Source organism: Primulina tabacum, chromosome 3, assembly GCF_025594145.1.
Source record: "Primulina tabacum isolate GXHZ01 chromosome 3, ASM2559414v2, whole genome shotgun sequence".
Taxonomy (NCBI): Eukaryota; Viridiplantae; Streptophyta; class Magnoliopsida; order Lamiales; family Gesneriaceae; genus Primulina; species Primulina tabacum.
The window spans coordinates 12853001-12873819 of record NC_134552.1 but is presented as its reverse complement, the minus strand read 5'-3'; the positions used below and the strand labels follow the sequence as shown (position 1 = coordinate 12873819).

General features: G+C 37.9%; 2 protein-coding genes across 5 annotated transcripts; one reads left to right on the top strand and one right to left on the bottom strand.

Moving 5' to 3' along the window:
• Positions 1-1393: 1393 nt before the first annotated feature.
• On the top strand, positions 1394-10724 carry LOC142540488 (uncharacterized). Its single transcript, XM_075646675.1, has 4 exons — positions 1394-2046; positions 2623-3540; positions 4200-5318; positions 7674-10724. Exons 1-4 carry the CDS (start codon positions 1818-1820, stop codon positions 10532-10534), a joined length of 5127 nt encoding a protein of 1708 aa, XP_075502790.1. The 5' UTR covers positions 1394-1817; the 3' UTR covers positions 10535-10724.
• LOC142540489 (uncharacterized) lies at positions 10489-20753 on the bottom strand. Of its 4 annotated transcripts, XM_075646676.1 has the most exons (9): positions 16861-17821; positions 16652-16731; positions 16273-16381; positions 15869-15935; positions 15037-15115; positions 13042-13224; positions 12083-12344; positions 11886-11990; positions 10489-11669 (listed from the first exon to the last, which is right to left on the bottom strand). In XM_075646676.1, exons 1-7 carry the CDS (start codon positions 16886-16888, stop codon positions 12162-12164), a joined length of 729 nt encoding a protein of 242 aa, XP_075502791.1. In that variant the 5' UTR covers positions 16889-17821; the 3' UTR covers positions 10489-11669; positions 11886-11990; positions 12083-12161. The 4 variants fall into 4 exon arrangements, 3 of the variants coding, with proteins under 3 accessions (XP_075502791.1, XP_075502792.1, XP_075502793.1); XM_075646677.1 differs by lacking the exons at positions 10489-11669; positions 11886-11990 and adding an exon at positions 14257-14321 and having other exon boundaries at positions 12215-13268; positions 16861-17832; XM_075646678.1 differs by lacking the exons at positions 10489-11669; positions 11886-11990; positions 12083-12344 and adding an exon at positions 14257-14321 and having other exon boundaries at positions 13084-13224; positions 16861-17833.
• Positions 20754-20819: the final 66 nt, after the last annotated feature.

Sequence of the window (20819 nt, the reverse complement as noted above, 5' to 3'; positions counted from 1 at the left end):
CACGAGACAATATAAAAACATGTAATGAAGACAATCATTGTATCTTGATTATCATCACAAGGGGGAGTGTTGAAAATAAGGGTTCAAATTATTGAATGTTGAAAATAAGAATTGTAAATTTTGAAAATAGTGTGTAATGATATTTATTTTTGAATTATTTCCAAAGAAATTCTTTAAATAGTTCTCTCGATTTGTGAAGAAAAATATAATTGAGTAGAGAAAATTTTATAAAATATGTATTTTAATATATTTTGAAAGAGTGAGATTTTTATTTTTTCCGATAAATTTTTATTTTTAACAAAGTTGACGACAGAGGAAATTGAATTTCTTGTTGATATTTTTCGTTGAGATCCGCGAGCACCACACGAGGAAACACACACGTGTGTGGGGCCAAGATCTGCTGCGCCATGTTCTTCTTGCAACTGCTTCCAATGGTTTGTACTCAAAAAAAGCATAGAAATTTTGTAAAGTCAAACTATTGTTTTATTTTATCAATCTTTGAATTCTAATTGGTTATCTAACTCTTTGTTGGTGTAATTTAGATTTTTTTAAAAGAAATCTAAAAGTTGAAATAATCAATGTCCGGTTGGATTGTGGATGTCAAATGATGGCAGAAAGAAACATTTTAAAAAGCGACAAAAATCATTCGATACAAACAAATAGATGAAAATAATCAAATAATATGTAAAGAGACAAATAAATAAACCATGTTTTAAAAAACATACTATTAGAATATGAGATATTTAAGAGAATGAAAAAAATGTCGATTTAACTATATGAAAATCTTTGCAAGCTCATACATGAGACAATATCAGTCGTTTACATATCATCCAACTATATTTATTATTTTATATTTTCTTCATAAATCAATTTTCATCCAAATCTAATGAATATCTCGACACGTCAAATTATAAGTGCTTGGAATTCACTATGATTAGTTAGCTACAAAATTAATGTGATAACGACAATTTTATTGTATTGTAGTGTGTGTTATTATTGTAGTGTATGTTATTCTCACGCATATCAAATAATTTTCAACAATAAAAGACACATCGATGTCAAAAAATTGTCTGTTATCTCATTATTTTTCACAGCTAAAAGACATCGATATCCACAATTGAAAACACAAACCTGTATTTCACGCGTAACATTACAATATCATTTCAGCCACCTGCATCGTTCGTTATATATATTGGTACGAGGATCGAAATTAATAAAAAACTAACATGAACCGTCTATATATATATATATCAATGTTAAAATTAAAATTATTCAAGATGGTCAATCTCAAACTAAAGTCACTTGACTAAGTGAGAAGGATGAGACCTCAAGACCAGATTCAAATTCTATTGGCTGCTTTGGTATATATAGGACAACTCGGCAAGATTCTCTTATTCAATATCATCCAAAACGTACAACCCCGCATATAGAATCGGCGCGCACGCGGTAGAAACCCTAATCGAACACCAGCCTGCATGTCTCACATCATCGCTGCTCTCTCACAAAACAAAAAAAATAATATAATATAATCGAGATTCAGAGCGCCCAAGAAAATCCCCCTTCGATTATCAATTGCCCTCTTCCACCCTTTGTCCCTTATCGCGGCGCATTCTCACTTTCAATTGTCCCAGAAAATGGGAAATCTAAATTAAGTTGTTTTATCGATTGTGATTTATTGCTTCTTTTTTGATTTTTTTTTTACCTTGGACCCTGGAGTTCAAATTAGATTGGCATTCTTTTCTTGGCGTACGAGGCTTTGAATGAGGTTACAAGGTACAGAAAAAGCCATAATTTGTTAAGTAGTAGTTTAGGATTTGATGCCGGCGGAGCCTTTTCCATGGGATCGGAGAGACTTCCGGAAGCACGATAGATCCGGGTCGGACCCTCGTTTTGTCGGTGGGTACGGAGGCGGTTGGCCTCCCAGATGGAGAGACCAACACCACCCCGACGCACCGCCGCCCCACCCTCCGCCTTATCGCCGCCAACACTATCAGCAACAACTTCCGCGTTGGTACTCTGATTTCCGTTCTGGCCCTCTTCCTCCAGGTCAGTATTCAATTGGATATCGAATTTCGTAATTTCTTTTACGTATTATTTTATTCCGGGTAATAGAGTCTGAACAGTGCGGTTACCCTTCAGTTTTGTCAAATTGAGCTATACAGAATTTATTTTTGGTTAATTGAAATTGGTCGATTTTTTCGAGTAATCAATGGAAAGTTGAGCTCTTTAGCCCTTAAATTATGGGAAAAGTTTTTCCATACTTCATTCTAAGTAATTTGTGAAAGAAGAAAAAGGGCCCTGGTATGTGGCCATAATTTTCACGTATGAATTATGTGATTGGTTTTTGGTGGATAAGGTTGGAGTAGATCTGATATGTAAAAAAACTGAAGCATTGAAAAGGTGATGATGTCTATGGTGTTAAATTCGTCTGTGCTCTATTTTGTTTTTGATCATGTATGCTCTATTCTTTTGATTGATTTAACAAGTGCTGAAATCTTGCTTAGGCGTGATTTTTTTTTGGGCATCCTTTACCTGGTTATTTTCCCTTTCTGTGCTCTACAAGTTTACAGCCTCCCATTTTTGGGTTTTACAAATTCATTTTCCTCGTTATATCCCCTTAAGGTCATGGAAAGCAAGCTGGTTGGCACATGCATCCTGAGTATGTTGGTCAGGGATTTCTTCCCAACGGGTCTCGATTCAGTGACAGGAATTTAGATGAAGAGAATTTTCGGCCTTACGGTCTGGGCAGTGATGGAGTTAGGCATCTCAGAAATTTCAAAGATAATAGGGGGTTCTTTTGCCAAAAATACTGGAGAGCAACCTATCGGGAACCTTCTGCATCATCGGACGGTCCTGGAAGAAGCGTTGAGATTAATGAACAGAGGTCTATAGAGAATGCTGAAGCTCGCAATAATGACGGTGAGAACAACAGAAACGAGAACAACTTTTCTCATCCCAATCCTGATGAACTCAAATCAGAAAAACCTGATTCTATTGCAAAAGAACAGCCAGATAAGGATGATGGCAATGCGGATGAGTTGGTGAATACAGGGAAATATGAGAAAGAAACACGCATGGCATCAATAAATTGGAAGCCTCTGAAATGGTCAAGGTCAAGGAGCTTATCATCAAGGGGCTCTAGCCTCAGCCATTCAAGTAGCTCAAAGAGTGTGGGAGTGGACTCTATCGAGATGGCTGCTGAGGTGCAGCAAAAGAAAGTGACTCCTGTGCAGTCTCCTACTGCTGATGTTGGTGCTTCTGGTTTGATGACATTTGCTGCAGCATCTTCAGAGGAGCCTATTTCCAGGAAGAAGCAACGTCTTGGCTGGGGAGAGGGACTGGCAAAGTATGAGAAAAAGAAAGTTGATGGCCATGAAGATGATGCGATAAATAATTCCATGGTCATCAGATTCGATAATATAGAAGAAACTGTACAAGCTCACACCATGAACATGCTTGAAAAGAGTCAAAGAGTTGCAGATTTGAAAGATTGTACCTCATCAGCAACTCCGTCTTTGGCTGCTTGTAGTTCTTCACCAGGTAATATGTGGTTCATTGTCACATGATGTACCTTTCTTTTATAGCTTCATTAGCCTTTTATGGAATTACTAATTTACTACCCACAAAAATTTAGGTGGGTTAGTAATGGCATGGGAGTATGTACACCTGCAAGGAAGTAGAATGCAGAGCGTAGATGCGATTTGTTATTGGTGGACATATTTGAGTATTTTCATGACTGCTTTTAAGTGAATTTCAGATAAGCTTTTCATCATTGAATGATTTGTTGCTTTATGATGCGAGATTGTTCTTCATGGTAGAGGTAGGCCTGGGATTTATTTTCATCCAACCGTTTATACTTGTCTAGGCATGCAACTAATGTTGTAACCAGTTTACAAAATCGGATCTTGAAGGCAATGCCAAGTATGTAATTTTGAAGTTGTCTAGTAATTTTCCTCTAACTTTGTATTGACAGAAGAAGCTATTTTTCATCGCTAGAGAACTTCTGATTGTATTGTTTTGCCGTTTTTTTAATGATGAAGTTAGCTACATTACATTGCTGATGAACTCCTGGTTGTGATTTTTAATATTATATTTTTGACCGTATAATTGAGATTGATGACTGTTTATATTATATAATTTGTTCAGTAGGTTTCTTCTTCTTCCTTAATACTTATTTCGTTTTTGTTTAAATGTTACAGGGAGTGAAGAGAAAGAAACAGTCAATTGTGCTAAAGTTGACCACGGAGCATCTAATTTCACGTGTTCACCCAGTACCGTGTCCCAGACTCCCTTTGATGGACCGGTGCTTAAGTCAGAAAGCCTGGAACTTTCATCACTCTCTAGCATGAGTTCTTTGGTTAGTGAATTGTTACAATCCGGGGATCAAAGTTCTGGGAATACTTATTATTTGGGAGCCAGCAAGTTGTTGTTCTTGTGGAAGAGTGACGTGTCCAAAGCACTTGAAATGACAGAATCTGAGATAGATTCGCTGGAAACTGAACTCAAGTCATTGATATCAGAACGTAGTAGTTGCCGCTCTCTTCCAGATGTTCCCAGCTTGCAACCAGAAGAGACCCACTTAAAACATTTTGAGGAGCAAGTTACTGATTCCAATTTTGCTTTCAGGCATGCTCCTTTGCACCTTGTTTCATCTGAATGTACAATTGTTGAAAATGCACCTGTCGCAATCAAAGCCGAGGACGTGAGGTTGAAAGTAGAGAATACTGATTACACAGGATGTGCTTCCTCAAAATGTGTTGAAGTGTCTTCTTCTGTGGAGGACTTTTGTCCTCAGACTGTTAGTTTGGTGAATTTGGCTGACAACAATTCTAGTAACTTGGTCGAAAAATGTCTAGATAATGGTCTGTATGATGGGAAGAATGCTGGCCATGCTGATTATGATGAGCTGACTGTAACCAAAAGTTGTCCAGATCTTGCTGAGATCTGTGATATGCATTATGATATTCCGGATATTTATGACTCAATATTGGCTTCCAATAAAGATTCTGCAAATGTGGCTTCTGAGGCTTTAAATAAGTTAGTACCTTCCGAAAACAATATCTTCAAATTTGGAATGTGCCACAATGTCTCTTGCTTGCAAGGCGATCTCACAGTTATCAAAAAGAACTTTCTAAGGAGGAAGCGATTTCTAAGGTTCAAGGAGAAGGTTCTTACTCTTAAATACAAGTTATTTCAGCATTTCTGGTTGCAAGGTCGATTAGTTTCTGTGAGGAAACTTCGAGCGTCGGCTCACAAGAAACCAGATCTAATTGGGCATAAAAAGCGCCGTTTCAGTTGTGCTCGGATTTCTGCAGCTGGTAATAAACATCCATCACTTCGTAATTACGTCAATTTTATGTTCTCATCAAGTGCTTTATATTTTGACACAATTGCAACACCTAATCAATACTCAGAAGGAGGTGTATTTTGGTGTAATACACTAATACTGTAAAGTTCTAATATGTGGTGAAAATTTCATATATTCATCCAGTACTTACACGTTAGAGAATGAATGACTTACTTTGTATTATCCACCTGAGCCTTAAATTCATTTAAGACACCCTTTAGAGGCATCTTGAGCCTTTGAGTGCACCAAGACTTGTTCTTTATCGCCTAGGTTGTCTCTAGACACAAGCTATATCCGCCATCTTCATTGGGCCTTGAACTTAGGCGCTTACCCATGACTAGAACTGGGTATTGTTTTGGAATTAATGACACATGGTGAAGCTCTTTAATTCTACTTTGTTTTAACTTTAACGTTTGTTGACTATGATGCATTTTTATGTCAGAATTGTGAGTCATTTTTGGTAGGAAGTTTTCTGGCCTGCCCTTGGTTTCGTAAGATATACGACTGTGATTGGCATTTGTTTTCATGCATTCAGTTGGTTTTTCTTCACAGAAAACTTAATGCTGATACTAGGATAGAGATCACAGGAGTGTTTGGAGGTCAATTTCATTTGTCTTCAAATATGAAGAGCTGAGTTTTGGCAATTCTTTGAAGAATACTGAATGCTGATAATAGGAACAAAGATCATATTGTAAATCAATTTCATTTGGCCCTTTGGCTGAAAGATGAGTTTGTGCTACAGATATTTGATGCTAGTTTGGGGTCATCCTAGGCGCAGCGATTCACTAAGGCGAGCCCAGACACTCGCCTGGACTAGCCTTGAAAGTTCACCCAGGAAGCGTGCGGGGGTGAGTTTTTGTTAATTACTTGTTTAAAACCCAAACCCAAACCCAAACCCAAACCCAAACCCAACGCCCCAACACAGGAATCTGAAGAAGAGAGCTCTGAACAGAAAAACGAGGTGAGGGCATTTACATCCAAAACAACTAGAAAATGACCGATTTCACATTTTTTGGACGAAGAAAAAGAATAAATTGTTGTTGATCAAGAAAATGATGAATTCAAAGAATACAAGTCTGAAAGTTCTAGAGACTTTGATGATTCTATGGAAGAAGATAAACTTGATTTGGATGATTACTTATTAATTATTTTTTGTCTTGTGTGACAATGACTTGATTATTTTATATTTTAATATATTTATTTTAAGATAAATAATTTAAAAATGTGTGTGCGCCTCAGACACCATGGCACTTGCGTGCCTCGGTGCGGCTTTCGCCCTAGACAACTATGGCCGCAAGGGAGATGGACGTATGCGTGCATATTGCTGGGCTTTTTAACATTAAATAGGGATTGTTTAATAAATTTGGTTAATAAAACATTCTTTTAGTCTAATTGCTTCTGTATCAAAACTGGACTGGACTAAAAATCTTAGATGCCTATGTGTGGCAACTGAAATAAACTTGTGATTTTATAGTGTCATACATCTTCCTTCGCCTGTCTGCATGCTGCATGAAAATGGGGAGCTAACTATGATCTTCTCATCACTTTATTGCTTTGTTGTAAATAATCATATACGAGAAAAGTAGTTCTTGGCTAATTGATTAGTTGGTTTGATTTGTGATAGTCTGTAATGTTTGAAGTGTCCGCATTAACGATTGATGAGATATGTACCAGTGTTTGCTTTAAAAATGAGCCGGTTTGTGGTTTGGAGTGGTTCCTTGTTATGAGCTTGTGATGAGGATCTAGTTATTGGAGAATGGATAGGTCGATCTTTGAGCTCCGAGATAGGTTTGTGGGTTATTATGTCATTTTTATCTATCTTGAATAATTTTTAAGGGCTCGTTCCTTGAGAGAACCCCTCGATCTCTTTAGTATAGTAATTATTTGGAATTCAAGATATCCTTTTATTCATTAGTTGAGTAGTTTAAATACAAAAGAAGAGTAATCGCTTATTTAAGAAGGGCATGGCTTAATGCATTCTTATATCCCGAAAGTATGCCATTTATGGCAAAAATGGAAAGTAACTAAAGATTGTATCAATACTTGCAGATTTTCATACTTTTTATTCTTGAATCTTCCATGACTGAAATGTTGGTAAATTATGTCCTTGGGCTTTGCATCTTGATCCGTTTGCATACTGGGCTGGTCTGACGTGTTTGGGTCCATGACATTCCTTTCTGTAGTTTTTTGCAAATATTACCTGATTGTCCTTTTGTGTTTCCTTGTATATTTCATTCATAGCTGGAACATATTTAGATGCCAAATTGGTTTTGCATCAGAAAATTCCTCCGGACTTTTCATTAATTCTCCTTGACTATGTTTGCAGCTGGAAACTCTGAAACAGTCTTGGCAGAAGATGTGATTGATTTTGTTAGCGAGCTGCTTTCAGTGTCCTCGTTTAAACCATATAGAAATACTTTGAAGATGCCTGCTTTAATTTTGGACAAGAAGGAGATACAGATTTCTAGGTTTATTTCAGATAATGGTCTTGTGGAAGATCCTCACACCCTTGAAACAGAAAGGTCTACGATCAATACCTGGACACCTGAAGAGAGGGATATCTTCATAGATAAGCTTGCTACTTTTGGGAAAGATTTCAGGAAGATTGCATCCTTTCTAGATCATAAAACAACAGCAGAGTGTGTTGAGTTTTACTACAAGAACCACAAATCGGACTGCTTTGAGAAAGCTAGAAAGAAGCCTGACATTTTTAAATGTGGTAATTCCCAATCGACTACATACCTTGTTGCATCAGGTAAAAGATGGGGCCGTGGGGCGGCTGCTGCTTCCCTTGATATTCTGGGCGCAGCATCAGCAATTGTGGCTAATGCCAATATGGGTGCAGAGGTTCACCAGAAATGCACGCCTAGGTTTTCTTTTGGTGCATCTACTGGTCACAAAGCACCAAGGTCGTATGATAGTCCTTTTCAGAGGTTAAACGGTCCAGATCTGTACGACAATGAGAGAGAAGCCGTAGCTGCTGATGTGTTGGCTGGTATTTGTGGTTCCATATCGTCCGAGGCTGTGAGTTCTTGCATCACGAGTTCAGTTGATCCTGTGGACGGATATCAGGATTGGAGGTGCCAGAAAGTTCGGTTTTCTATGAAGTGTCCTTCAACCCCTGAAGTTACATTGAGTGTTGATGATGAGTGTTCAGATGAGAGCTGTGGGGAGCTGGATTATACTGATTGGAGTGATATGGAGAAATCAATCTTTATTCAGTCCCTGTCATCTTATGGCAGAGATTTTGAGAGGATCTCACAATGTGTCAGAACAAGATCGAAGGATCAATGTAAGGTTTTCTTTAGCAAAGCTAGGAAGTGTCTTGAGTTGGATCTGATTCAACCTGGACAAGGTAATGCGGTCTCTGGTCATGGTAATGGAGGTGGTAGTGACATGGAAGATGCTAGTGCTGTGGAAACTGGGTCTGTTGTTTTCAATGAGGGGTCGGATTGCAAGATGGAAGATCTTCTGTCATCTGACATGAAATCAAGGCATGAATATGATATAATTGAATGTAAACGGCATGTGAAGCTTGATTCAAAGAGATGTGAGTTGATGGGTGATTGTCAAATGGACTTCAATGTGGATATCATTAGACGGAATAGTGCAAATGGCGCGTGTGTATATGTGCAGGAACTCGGTACCATGGAAGTATCCTCTGATGAGGAAACTGTACAAAAGGTTGAAGAGACGGCTGAGCATCGCTTGCGTAAGGAATCAAGTGAAGGCGAGGACATGGTTTTGGTTGAGGTTTCGGATGGGAATCTTGGGAAAGATTGCCGAGGACCAGAACTTGTGTTCGCTAATAAGAAAGTTGAAGATACTGATGTTAATTCTGCCAATATCAGTGGCATAAATTGCACGGTTCTTGGGATGAAGTGTGATTTGCAGCTGACTGAGAATTCCTCTCCCCCTCTTCTGGATGTACATTCTGCTACACAAGCTGATTATGTTTCTTTCCAAAAGAAGGCTGTGCTTGAAAACTATAATGAAAAATCTTGTGTCGATCCATGGGAGAAGAGTAGTCATATAACATCCTTGAGGTCCTCAACATTGTTCTCTGTTCCAATTAGATATCAGAAACTTTCAAATCATAATGCTTTATCAGCTGTTGGTGTTAATTGGGTTGATGATGAGCATTCTCAGAGCATTGTTAGTACAGGTGATTGTCAGCAGCATTTATCTGGTCACACATGTTCAGATCCTCGTCAGTTCCTAAGAGGGTCCTCGGTTCCCAGGCCAATAGTGAACAAGGAGATAAAAGGATTTGTTAGTTGCAAAAAACCAGTTCCGCTTCAAAATTCCTCTCATGGAAATTTGTATTCTACCCATCGTGCAGGGTTCTCTCTTCAGAAGTGTAGGAGCTCAAGATATCATTCCCATGAAATCAAGGCTTTGCATCCATTGCAACGACACAGCGTTGGTCAATCTAGAACCCAATCCAGCTGCTCATCTAATGTGGAAAAACCTTTTAGGAATGGTGATGTAAAATTGTTTGGTAAAATCTTAACATCCTCTGAGCAGAAATCAAATTGTAGCGGGCAACCAACTGATGACAATGGTGGTCAGCATCATATATCCAATGGCCCGATTCGGAACGTGAAATTCAATGGTGATCAGAAGGTCAGCGAAGATTCAGCAGTGTCAAAATTTGATTGTGACCACCACCTCGGCTCCGGAAATATTCCTGTTACGAATTTCGGTTTTGGGGATAGGAACAGGATGCAGACTGACCTCCCTCCTGTGGCCGACTCTTCCCTCTTGTTGGCCAAGTATCCCTCAGCATTTAGTAATTATTCTATGCCTGCAGCAAAAGTCGAGCAGCTACCACTTCAGAGAATAGTGAATAGAAGTGACCGCTCTTTCAACTGTGTTTCAGTTTGTCATAGTAGAGATCTATGCAACAGCAATGGGTTGACAGACCATCTAAAGAGTCTAGAGGCGCGACCTTTTACCACAGATACGAAGAACCCACAAGATATATTTATCACTGACATGCAAAGAAGGAACATACTGAATGTCGTCTCAGGAATTAAACAGCAATCAAGAGGGATTGTTGGAGTTAATGTTGGAAGAGTACTCGCTGGAGGCCAGTGTTCTGTTGTCTCAGATCCAGTTGCTGCCATCAAAATGCACTATGCAGTCGGGGAACATGATGAAAGAGGACATCACGTGGAGAAGTAAAGGGGACATAGGCAGGTAGTAGCAACCCTTTTGCGGTAAAATGTTTTATTTTTCCGCAATGTAAAATAGATTTTTAGGACCGATTCAGAATCCATCCGTTTGATGTTAGAATTCTAGATGTTTTGACGTCTCAGAAACTTTGTATTTACTGTATTTGGTTAATGGAAATACAGAAATAATCTGTCACAAACTTGGGGAGGAAGATATCTCTGGGCATGCTTGTCATTTGTGCGTCAACTTTGTTTTGACGTAAATTGTTCCTACCTTTTTAAGGCAAACATTAAATGGGAGAGTTGATGTTTCCCCAAGGACCAAATAGCGTTGCCAATTTCACCGAATGCAAAAAACATAATTTTTCCCAAATTTCTAACCACGACGGTACGAGAAATCGAATCCCGCCTATATTTCACAACTAGACAAGTGAAAGGAATTGTTGTATTCACCCCTATTTGAGAGATGAGGCCGAGGTTGAAGATTCATGGAAAAGCAGTCTCTGCCACAGTAGTTGTATCATCAAACATAGAGAGGATGCTAAAACTTCATTCGGTAATCTCTATCATCGAAATCGGCAGAAAACTACATACGGCCACTATAAGTATTTCTTTTCTTACAATAATAAATTTACATTTGAAATGATAGGTAAAATACTACTAAAAATCTAGAGTGCTGATCAAAATAATATGCACAATTTTGTAATAAACTCGCCGTAAACGATGACAATAAAGAGTAGGAGAACATAGTACTATTGCTATTCAGCAAATAGGAAACGTGAGAAAACTTGTGAATATATTATGGACAGCAGTACTACTGCTATTCATAATCGTGGACACAGCTGAAAGTAGGCATGAAGACACCCAGTTATGCCGACAAATTTTTTTGAACTTTATTTGGCAGTACCTCGACTCCGACCAAAGTATACTATTATACAATCACTGCACCAAAGTACAAACTGTTATACAAGTGATTGTATAACAGACAGTAGATACTTCAATGGTGTGATTTAATCTGGTATTGAGTCCAAGCTATTGCTTCCTAGTTCATTTGCTTTCCTCTCTGCCTGAAGTGAGCGGCATATGGACTCAAGTTTTTCCTTTTGATTTCTTGTTTTTTCGAGCTGTTTCTTCAAACGTACCCACTGTAATGTTAATGTTTCCTACGTAAGTTGAAGACAGCAGTCCTGATGAATGCTAATGTCAAAAAGCATGAAAAATTGTTATATCTAATGCCGGATATCAAACCACCACATTCTTAGCGAAAATAAAATGCAACTTGTTTGCAATTGCTTGCAAGGTATAAATGACATATACTGTTATGATTCTATTAGACTGAAGAAGTACTATCTTCATATTACCAACGATTTCATCGGAAGTTGGGCCTTGAATGGATCTCTTTTACAGACATGGGAATTTGCTAGGTTATTTTCCAAGTACTTGTATTAAATGGCAACACTATGTTCCTACAACAATTATATGAAGAAAGACATGATAAGGGAATAAGGCATGGAATTGACAAAGGTCCATTGCAAGGAGACTTTAAAATCAAACATACATATCTGCAAGTTCTATAAGAGTAACGTCTGATTTTTCGCATTCGCTCTTCAAAAAGGTGTTTTCCTTCTTAAGCTCCTTCATCGATTTCGCCATCTTGGTTCAAGAATAGAAACATCAAGGATGACAACAATTTGCTTTACAAAGAAAAAGAAATATCCGTAATGCTGTGATATATCTTTGACATTTAAGCATGGAACGCTTTTGTACCCTCTCAATTTCTTGCTTAAAACTTTCAAAACCTCGTTGCTTTTCAGTGCTTCCTGGGAAACAATTAAAGAATAAATTGGCTGTGTCAGACAAAGAAAAAATTGAAATGAAAGAAGAAAAACAAGACTAGGACATAATCTGGAATTCATCCTCTATCAACATTTAACTTTTTTTAAAAATAATTTCAATTAGTTACACATAGGTGATTCTAGCATATCCTCTGGAATGTCCTGGAGCTAGTTTATGGACAACATTACGCTGCCAAATCATTGCAGGAAATCCAAATAGTAAGTCTGTTATTTTGCGCTTGAGAGATAGACTAATCATATTAAAGTCTTCTTCCAAGGAAACCTGGTGTGTGCATAAATTCTACTTGGTCCATGTCTGCCAGCACAGCATCTGTTTGAAGAAAAATGGAGAACTTTTCGAGGTGATTTCAGTTCTATCTCAGATCATTAGGGATTCAGGCAGATAAATAGGTCCATGCTTATTATCATTATCTTTCAACAATAAAATAAAATATAATTCTGGAAAGTCAACTCAGTACATCAAGAACAAAGGGAAAATGATTGTTATCGTCTATCTCAATCAAACCTAGAAAGTCATAAAATAACTTCGACTTTAATGATCGTTAACATTATGTAAAGATAATTGGGAAACTTTAATGTGTGTCTATAAAAGAAAATACTACCGATTTATCATTAAAAGAATCACCCTGTAAGGTGTTGCGTGAAAGAAACATCGTCCTACCTGGAATTGTTGGAACTTTCCACCGTCAGCAGTAAACTGCAACCTCAAATTCTTTTCAGTTTCTAGCAATTGTGCAACTTGTTCTGCATAGAGTTTCATCTGGGACTGCTCCTGTTTCAATTTCTCTTCTTGTTGCTGATGTTTCAAATCGGCAAGCTGAAGTTCGAGTGTTTTTTGTTTCAACTGGCAAAGCCAAGTTATGTGAAACGTTCAACTTTTGGATAAAACTAGTAAATACACAAGAAAAAAAATCTTATTACTAGAAATAAAACACATGGCAGTGTAATCTGTGCATGTTGCTGCTCAGAAAGAGCATATTGATCGACAAATTGTTTTAACTTGGTCTTTAACCTGAAGTGGGAGAATTTCGCAAACCATTTTAAACAATTGAAAATTTCAAGAAAAAAAGCACACAGAAAGACAGGAAAATCATCAACAGTTCTCAGTAATTTATTATTTTAAAATAATAACAAGCAGAGTACATTAAATAATAAACATCTATTTATTTCTTTTCCGGGCAGTGACCATAAAAAACGATTATAACATGATCAGGACAAAAATGCAAGAAACTCGAAATTGAATCCAGACAGATGGTCCCTGAAACTCGATAATGGAACCGATCTCTCCAACATAATTCCCGATCCACAATGAAACCTAAATTTTTAAATTTATTGCACATAGCAGGAACTCAGGAACAAGATGGTTACGGACATCAAGACAAATGGAAAACCAGAGATAGTTGAAGTAATGGCTTTAATCATTTGGCTCTATATCTTGACCAAGGTGGTTCCACAAAGAAAGGCTGACTTAGTAATTATGAAAATAAGATTGAAATGACTTATTGATTCAGTCAATTTTAGATATTAACAAACATGGAATCATCAAAAGCATGGATAATGTGCACTTGGATGAAACTGGAAAGGCGGTAAGTTCCAATCAAAGTAAGAATGTCAAGCAATTGAACTCTAACCGTCTTTTCATCTAGTTACACACAACACTTCAAATAGTTATATGTCACCTAACATCTTTTCTGCTGACAATGTACCCAACAGGAATCAACACATCAAACATCCTATTTTGACATAATTTCATGAGCATGACAACACTTCATAGAACAAGTATATGCTCATTTATGAAAGGTCTTAAAAGGATAAGATGAAGCAGGCATATTTACAACTTCTTTTTATCCATCATATCCATGACCTTCAATCTTACATCTCGTTCTCTTTCAGTTGAGAAAGGCGTTCATCTTTTTGCTCCTCCAGTTTACTACTTACTTCCTGAGATAGAGTGGAGAAAGATGAATATGAAAGAAAAGTAAAATGAACAATAATCCAGTGTGAGCCCTTTGTGCATGAAGAGATAAAGTTCCAGAGAGAAGTATCGGGCTGTTAGATGCTAAAAGGGTAAGATTGCAAGCTTACGCAAGACAGTCAGATCAACATTCAAGAAAACATGCTTGAAGAAAATTTTTGATGCAGCCTGAAATAGGTTTGGAGTAGCGTCCTAGATTCATCACAAGGAAATCCAATCTGGTGAGTAGCTAATAATGATGATGTGGAAAGAGCTATCACCAAATAAGAGGACGAACCATGATGCCAACTAAATATGAGAGCTATAAAAACACGGAATAACCCAAAATCTGGAAAACCAAAAATTACACACAAAAAAAAAGAGGGAAATATAGGGAGTGCGAGTAAGGGAGGGCAAGAAACAAACAAATTAAAAAATTCTACAAAAAGTTGACAGTCTAGTTAAATAAATGAGTCGTTCACAATGGACAACGACCACCAACATGCTACCTAATTAACATGTTGGTAAAAAAAAACCAATTCTTTTAGTTCAAATCATATCAAACTCTAAAGGCTGACATGGAAAAGGGGTTAATTTACATAATGAAAGGTATGAGAGATTGGGCTGCATCTGATCCTAACCCCTAGATAAAACCAAAAACAGAAATAGCTTTACAGTATATTAGAAAGAGTTTGTGTATACCTTAATTGCATCTGGAAACTTGTTTGACCGATCTACTCTTAGATTTTGACCATCTGAGGACACTCGTTTGCATTCATCCTGAAAAAGTAGAGCATTCCCTCATTGTTTCAAGCCAATACTATCAATTACGAGGCAGAGAAGATCAATATAACCACACCATGTTAAATGAAGAAACAATAAGTGGAAATCAAGTAACTGCAATGGTGTTTCTGAAACACTCACAAAATGATACGTTGAGCATTAAACCTCAAGATTGTGACACATCTTCAACCACAATATCTCTTACTATTTAACAAAGAAAGAGGGCCTTACAAAACCGAATTTGGTATATTTAAGTGGTATTCCAAAACAAGCCTTCAAGGTAATAAAGATGAAAGATTAAATAACTAAAATCGGTTATATTGTAATTTTCTACATATTTTTAAACTTCCTACGACTTCTCATAACCTCCATCCCACTAATCCATTAGATAATCTTAATTGCCATTACCTTTTTTTTACAAATCACTAAAATTTTATTATAAAAGTAATTTTAACAAGTAAATACATTACATATACGCAACACACGCATTGTTCAGACTAGTTTACTCAGTGACAAGTACAATACAGAGAGCTCATGATAAGAAAAGAAAAACTTAAAGAGATGCAATCAGCATACAACATATAATGACAAGCATTCCTTCACATCCAAATTGGATCACAGCACACACGTAAACAAAGAGAGTAAGAGGCTTTTAAATGAAATTGGGATTCTAAAGTGGGTATAGATGAAACCAACAAGCCTGGAAAAGCATGGGCTGGAGCAGACATTTTATGCAAGACAAGGCAATTCCATTAGCATTTTATTTTGCTGTTGCAGCTCCCGGCACAATGACTCAAGTTTATTTCTAACAGCAATTGCTGCAGAAGAGAGATAGCAAATAACAGGAAAGACTCTGAGAGTCACGGCGATATAAAGCAGTCCATGTCAGTTAAATATGCGAGGTTATGATAGTCAAAAGAATCAAGTAAATACATTGAGATCCTCTGGCATGCACTCATAACGAGATTACACAGTAAATAGGCATCACATCAAAGCATCTAAGACGAACTCAATAACATAAATATACCAAATTTTTAAGGAAAAAAACAACTAGGAAAAAATGGAAGTCAAAAGCATGGATCTACAAATCCTTCAGAAAACATCGATGAGAATATTAACATGAGGGGATTGTTTGTCAAAAAGATAATCGAGTACCAGAATCTCTTTCAACAATGACTTGTTGATACTTCAAAGTGAATTTCAAAAACTCTTTCTCTGATATAACGGAACACTTTACATTCTTACGCTTCAGTTCGGAGACTTCCTGGCATAAAATAAAGGTGCAAGAGTAATAACTAATACTGAAACCAAAAGGGTATTGCATAAAATATTTAATGTTAATCTTTTCAATCTATAGATGACTTTCCAATAATGAAGTGCACAGAGAGCGCATAAAGATTATTTCGCTCCCTGTGAAAAATTATATGAACTGTATAAACTTTTGAAAACTTAGCAGGGCAAAAGGAGGCAATTTATATATCAATAACAAATCAATTAATATTTTTAAGACACTGCCACTGGCATTACTGAATACCTTTTTGTTGTCCTCAGCACTTCCTCTCAAAGAAATATCTTCCAAACGAATTGCCTGAATAGCCATATCTTTGTCAAAAGCTGCAAAATCAAGTGTTGTGAATTGTTAGTAACTCAGAGAATCAAAATAACATTAAAAAATAAACTATTCTAAATTCCATGTCACATAGTTCTGAAAATTAATGGCAGGAGTGGTAGCAGATAATTGACCATTTGGATGACGATAGCCCGTTAACATCTGTAGTGCTTTAAGGATTTTGCAGATCAAACCAAATGATCGGAACTAAAACATTATTTCAAAGTGTACACTAACACCAATGAAGCTAATCATGGTCATAAGCAACTTGAAACGAATGAATCAAATGAGTTGAAAGGTAGTAACACTCATATAAAACATGAATTCTAACAAAATACAGCAACAAAATTAAAGCTATATTTTAGAACTTTTTGGCAAATGCAACATTTATATGTTACCAAGAAGTGCTAAAAAATTGTAAGTGTTGACATCAAGAATGCCTAATTTGTCAGCTGAATTAGGAGTTGATGCGATCCGGGTGAATTGGGTGAGCGGGGTTGGGGCAATCCATCGAATCTGATAAGAGTTGTGTTAAGGAAAATGAGCAAGGGCTATGGCTTCAAACTTAACCTGGAAAAAAGGAAATGAACTCGTGAATGGGCGCCGGAGGGTGTCCGACGTGGCCACTCCGATGCTTAAGTCAGCAGGTGAAGATAATGAAGATAACCAGTGTAGCTTAGTAGAAAAATAAAATGCTACCGGTGTGAATATATGTGGTTGAATGTGTTTAATGCAAGAAGAACCTATTTATTTATAAGAAGGAAGATGATGACTTTTCCTTATTTTCAGTGTCTACTTATCATTTGTAGACTTGGATGTTGACTTTCTGTCATGCCGTCCTACTTTTCCATCGTGTCACATCAGTATGATTCTGTCAGGTATATTTATCAAGGTTAGATTTTAACAGTTCTCGCACTCGAGTGCGGCACTACTATAGACACTTCCCAGGTAGTGAATCATCAGCCGGGAATTTGTCCGAGAGCTCGGGCCTCTGGTTGTTCGGGTGGACGATTTCCCGGGTACTTATTTGCTTTGCAACTCATGAGCCCTTTCCGCCATCCTACCATGATTCGGGCTTGCCATTTAATGTCCCGGGCTCTTCCAAGAGTATCACCACTCCCTCCTTAAATAGTCGGGCTAGAGTCATACTAGCTCCCCCACTCAGTCATGCTTGGACTTCAACAGAAAGATTATCAATTTGTCTATAAAAGCATTGGGGGCTTCATGTCTCCCACAGATGGGATGAAGTGCCGGGACCTCATGTCTCCCAGGCTTAAATAGAATGCCGGGGCCTCATGCCTCCCGGGTTTTACTGGATAACTAGGGACAGAGCCACGGGCCAAGGTACGGATCCCTAGACTTAATGAATGGTCAATGTGCAGAGCACCGAGCCAAGGTACGGAACCCTGGACTTACTGAATGGTCGAGGTGTGGAGCCCCGAGCTAGGGTACGGATTCCTGGACTTATAGAATGGTCAAGGTGCGGAGCCCCGAGCCAGGGTACGCATCCCTGGACTTACAGAATGGTCGAGGTGCATAGCCCTGAGCCAGGGTACGGATCTTTGGACTTACAGAATGGTCGAGGTGCGGAGCCCCGAGCTCCGAGACAGGGCACGGACCCTGAACTTACAGAATGGTCGAGGTGCGGAGCCACGAGCGAGGGCACGGATCCCTGGACTTACAGAATGGTCGAGGTGTGGCAGCCACGAGCCAGGGTACGGATCCCTGGACTTACAGAATGGTCAAGGTGCGGAGCTCCGAGCCAGGCTACGGATCCCTGGACTTGCAGAATGGCCAGGGCCTCATATCTCCCATACTTTAAATATGGTGTTGAGGCCTCATATCTCCCGGACTTTAAATATGATTCCGGGGCCTCATATCTCCTGGACTTATATGGTGTCGGGGCCTCATATCTCCCGGACTTTAAATATGGTGCCGGGACCTCATATCTCCCAAACTTTAAATACGGTTTCGGGGTCTCATATCTCCCGGACTTTAAATATGGTGTCGGGCCCTCATATCTCCCAAACTTTAAACTTTTCTGCTTCCCTGCTATATTAGTTTTATTAAAAACCAAATCACTAACCTGGAAATACTGAATCCGAATTCATTTTCAGTAGAGTGAAACTTCTCTAGTTGAGCTAAATTAGGTGACTAATTTAGTTGTATGCTACTGAGTGCATATCAAATATTTTTCCACGCCAATCCGGAATAGCTGCCGAAGTTCGAGCCCATATGAAAATCCACTGATAAAATTTGAGTACCGAGTTGGTCGGACTTATTTTTGAATGGAAATCATATCTACGTCTTGAGCTCAATTTCCCGCGGACGACGCCAATGAAACCGGATTGCATCAGGAGTAATTCTATCCCTGAGCTAAAAGCAAGCTCTAGGGTTGGTTACATGCATCTATTTACCCCAGGTCAAGGCATTATGAAGTTTGAAAGTTAAAGGGTTATAGCATTTCGATAATGTGATGGGGTATTTGTATTGGGTATATTGAATGTCGTCTTAACACATGAGTAGTCTCCAGCTACTTTTACCAACGGTGAATCGGTCAAATGGAATCGACCCATGAAAGAATTAAAGGAAATTGGGAACATGAAAGAAAAATTTGCGGTCAACAAATGGGGCATAGTTCTATTAATAAAGTTTATTCATCAACAAACAGGTCTTTGATCATCTATAATTTTTCTTTCCACCAAGCAATTGATGGAAATGTTGAATCGGGAAAATTGCATCCGTTCATCATGTTTTCTGGTTCCATGATCCAATTATCATGCATCGACAGGTAAAACAACACGTACTAATGTCAATTTGGATAAAGAAATACCTGACATAAGGTTTCGAAGCCTTATTAATGAAAAAATAAAAAACTTTATTTTGGATAAAAGAACGAAAGTGATTTTTCAAAAAGCTTTGTCTACTGAATGAGAAGCTGATGTGGAAGCCTGTAAGCCTGAATGTCTACTTCGGGTCTTTCTTGAGTGCTTTTGTACCAACCAAACACCATTTTTTATAGTTCTCTCTATATAAACACACTCTAAAGCTTATGATCAAGAAACCCATTTTACAACAATACTAGTGATTTTACTCGGTTCTATTCCTTATCAAACTATTTGACCAAAAAAATCAACCACACCACTTAAATCTGCATGATAAAAACTAAATCCTCATGATAATGTAAAAACAATCACATTTCTCCCTATCATGGTTTTCATTTCCAGGAGCTGCCTCGGCTGCCAATGGATCTGCCACACTAATTACTTTATCTCTTTGATCCCCTAAATTGTCATCAAATTCACCGAAAGATGTGCCACCGCTATCAGTTTACCACTACATCTGACCGAGAATCAAGCTGCAATAATTGTTCCTCTTTATAATCAGTCACTTCCTGCTCCAGATGTTCTGGAGACGAGGATTCAACAAATCCATCAGTTAATGAGTCAGCTTCAGGAAGCTGATTCACTTCTGAGTTCACTTTGTTTTCCATTGTACCTACACAGTTCCATAATAGAAAAATAGTCATCAGATTCTTGAAAATCGTATATTTATTCTATCATTACCTCAAATTTGAACTGGATAAAGTCATGAATCATAAAACCTACCCACTTACAAGTACTTGATTATCCACGTACAGTTCCACCATCAAAACACCCACCTAAAGACCCTTTGCCTCCCCACCCCACCCCCAGTTTTAAATATAAAAAAAGAAACATAGATCCAAGCTAGTAAATGCCATTGGTGAAACGGAAGTTTCAAAACATTTTGAGTTACGTAATTGACAACATAATAACACATGGAAAAGAGCCGGAACACTGTAGCACTTCGCCACACGACACACACAGGCACCTTTTATCACACAATTATGAGTTGATTCATCACTAAACACGAAGAATTCACGAACCTGGAAGGTTTGGATGGTTGAATTCCGATCGAAATGCAGAGAACTGCAACGACACCTTCAAGGAAAAAGTGTCGTCAATTTTTTTTTGAGAAGTCGCTTTGACATCACTATACATATTTTTTTTTTTCTTTTGGTTTTATTTTTAAATATTTCAAATTAGTTTATCATTAATTTTAAAAATTATAA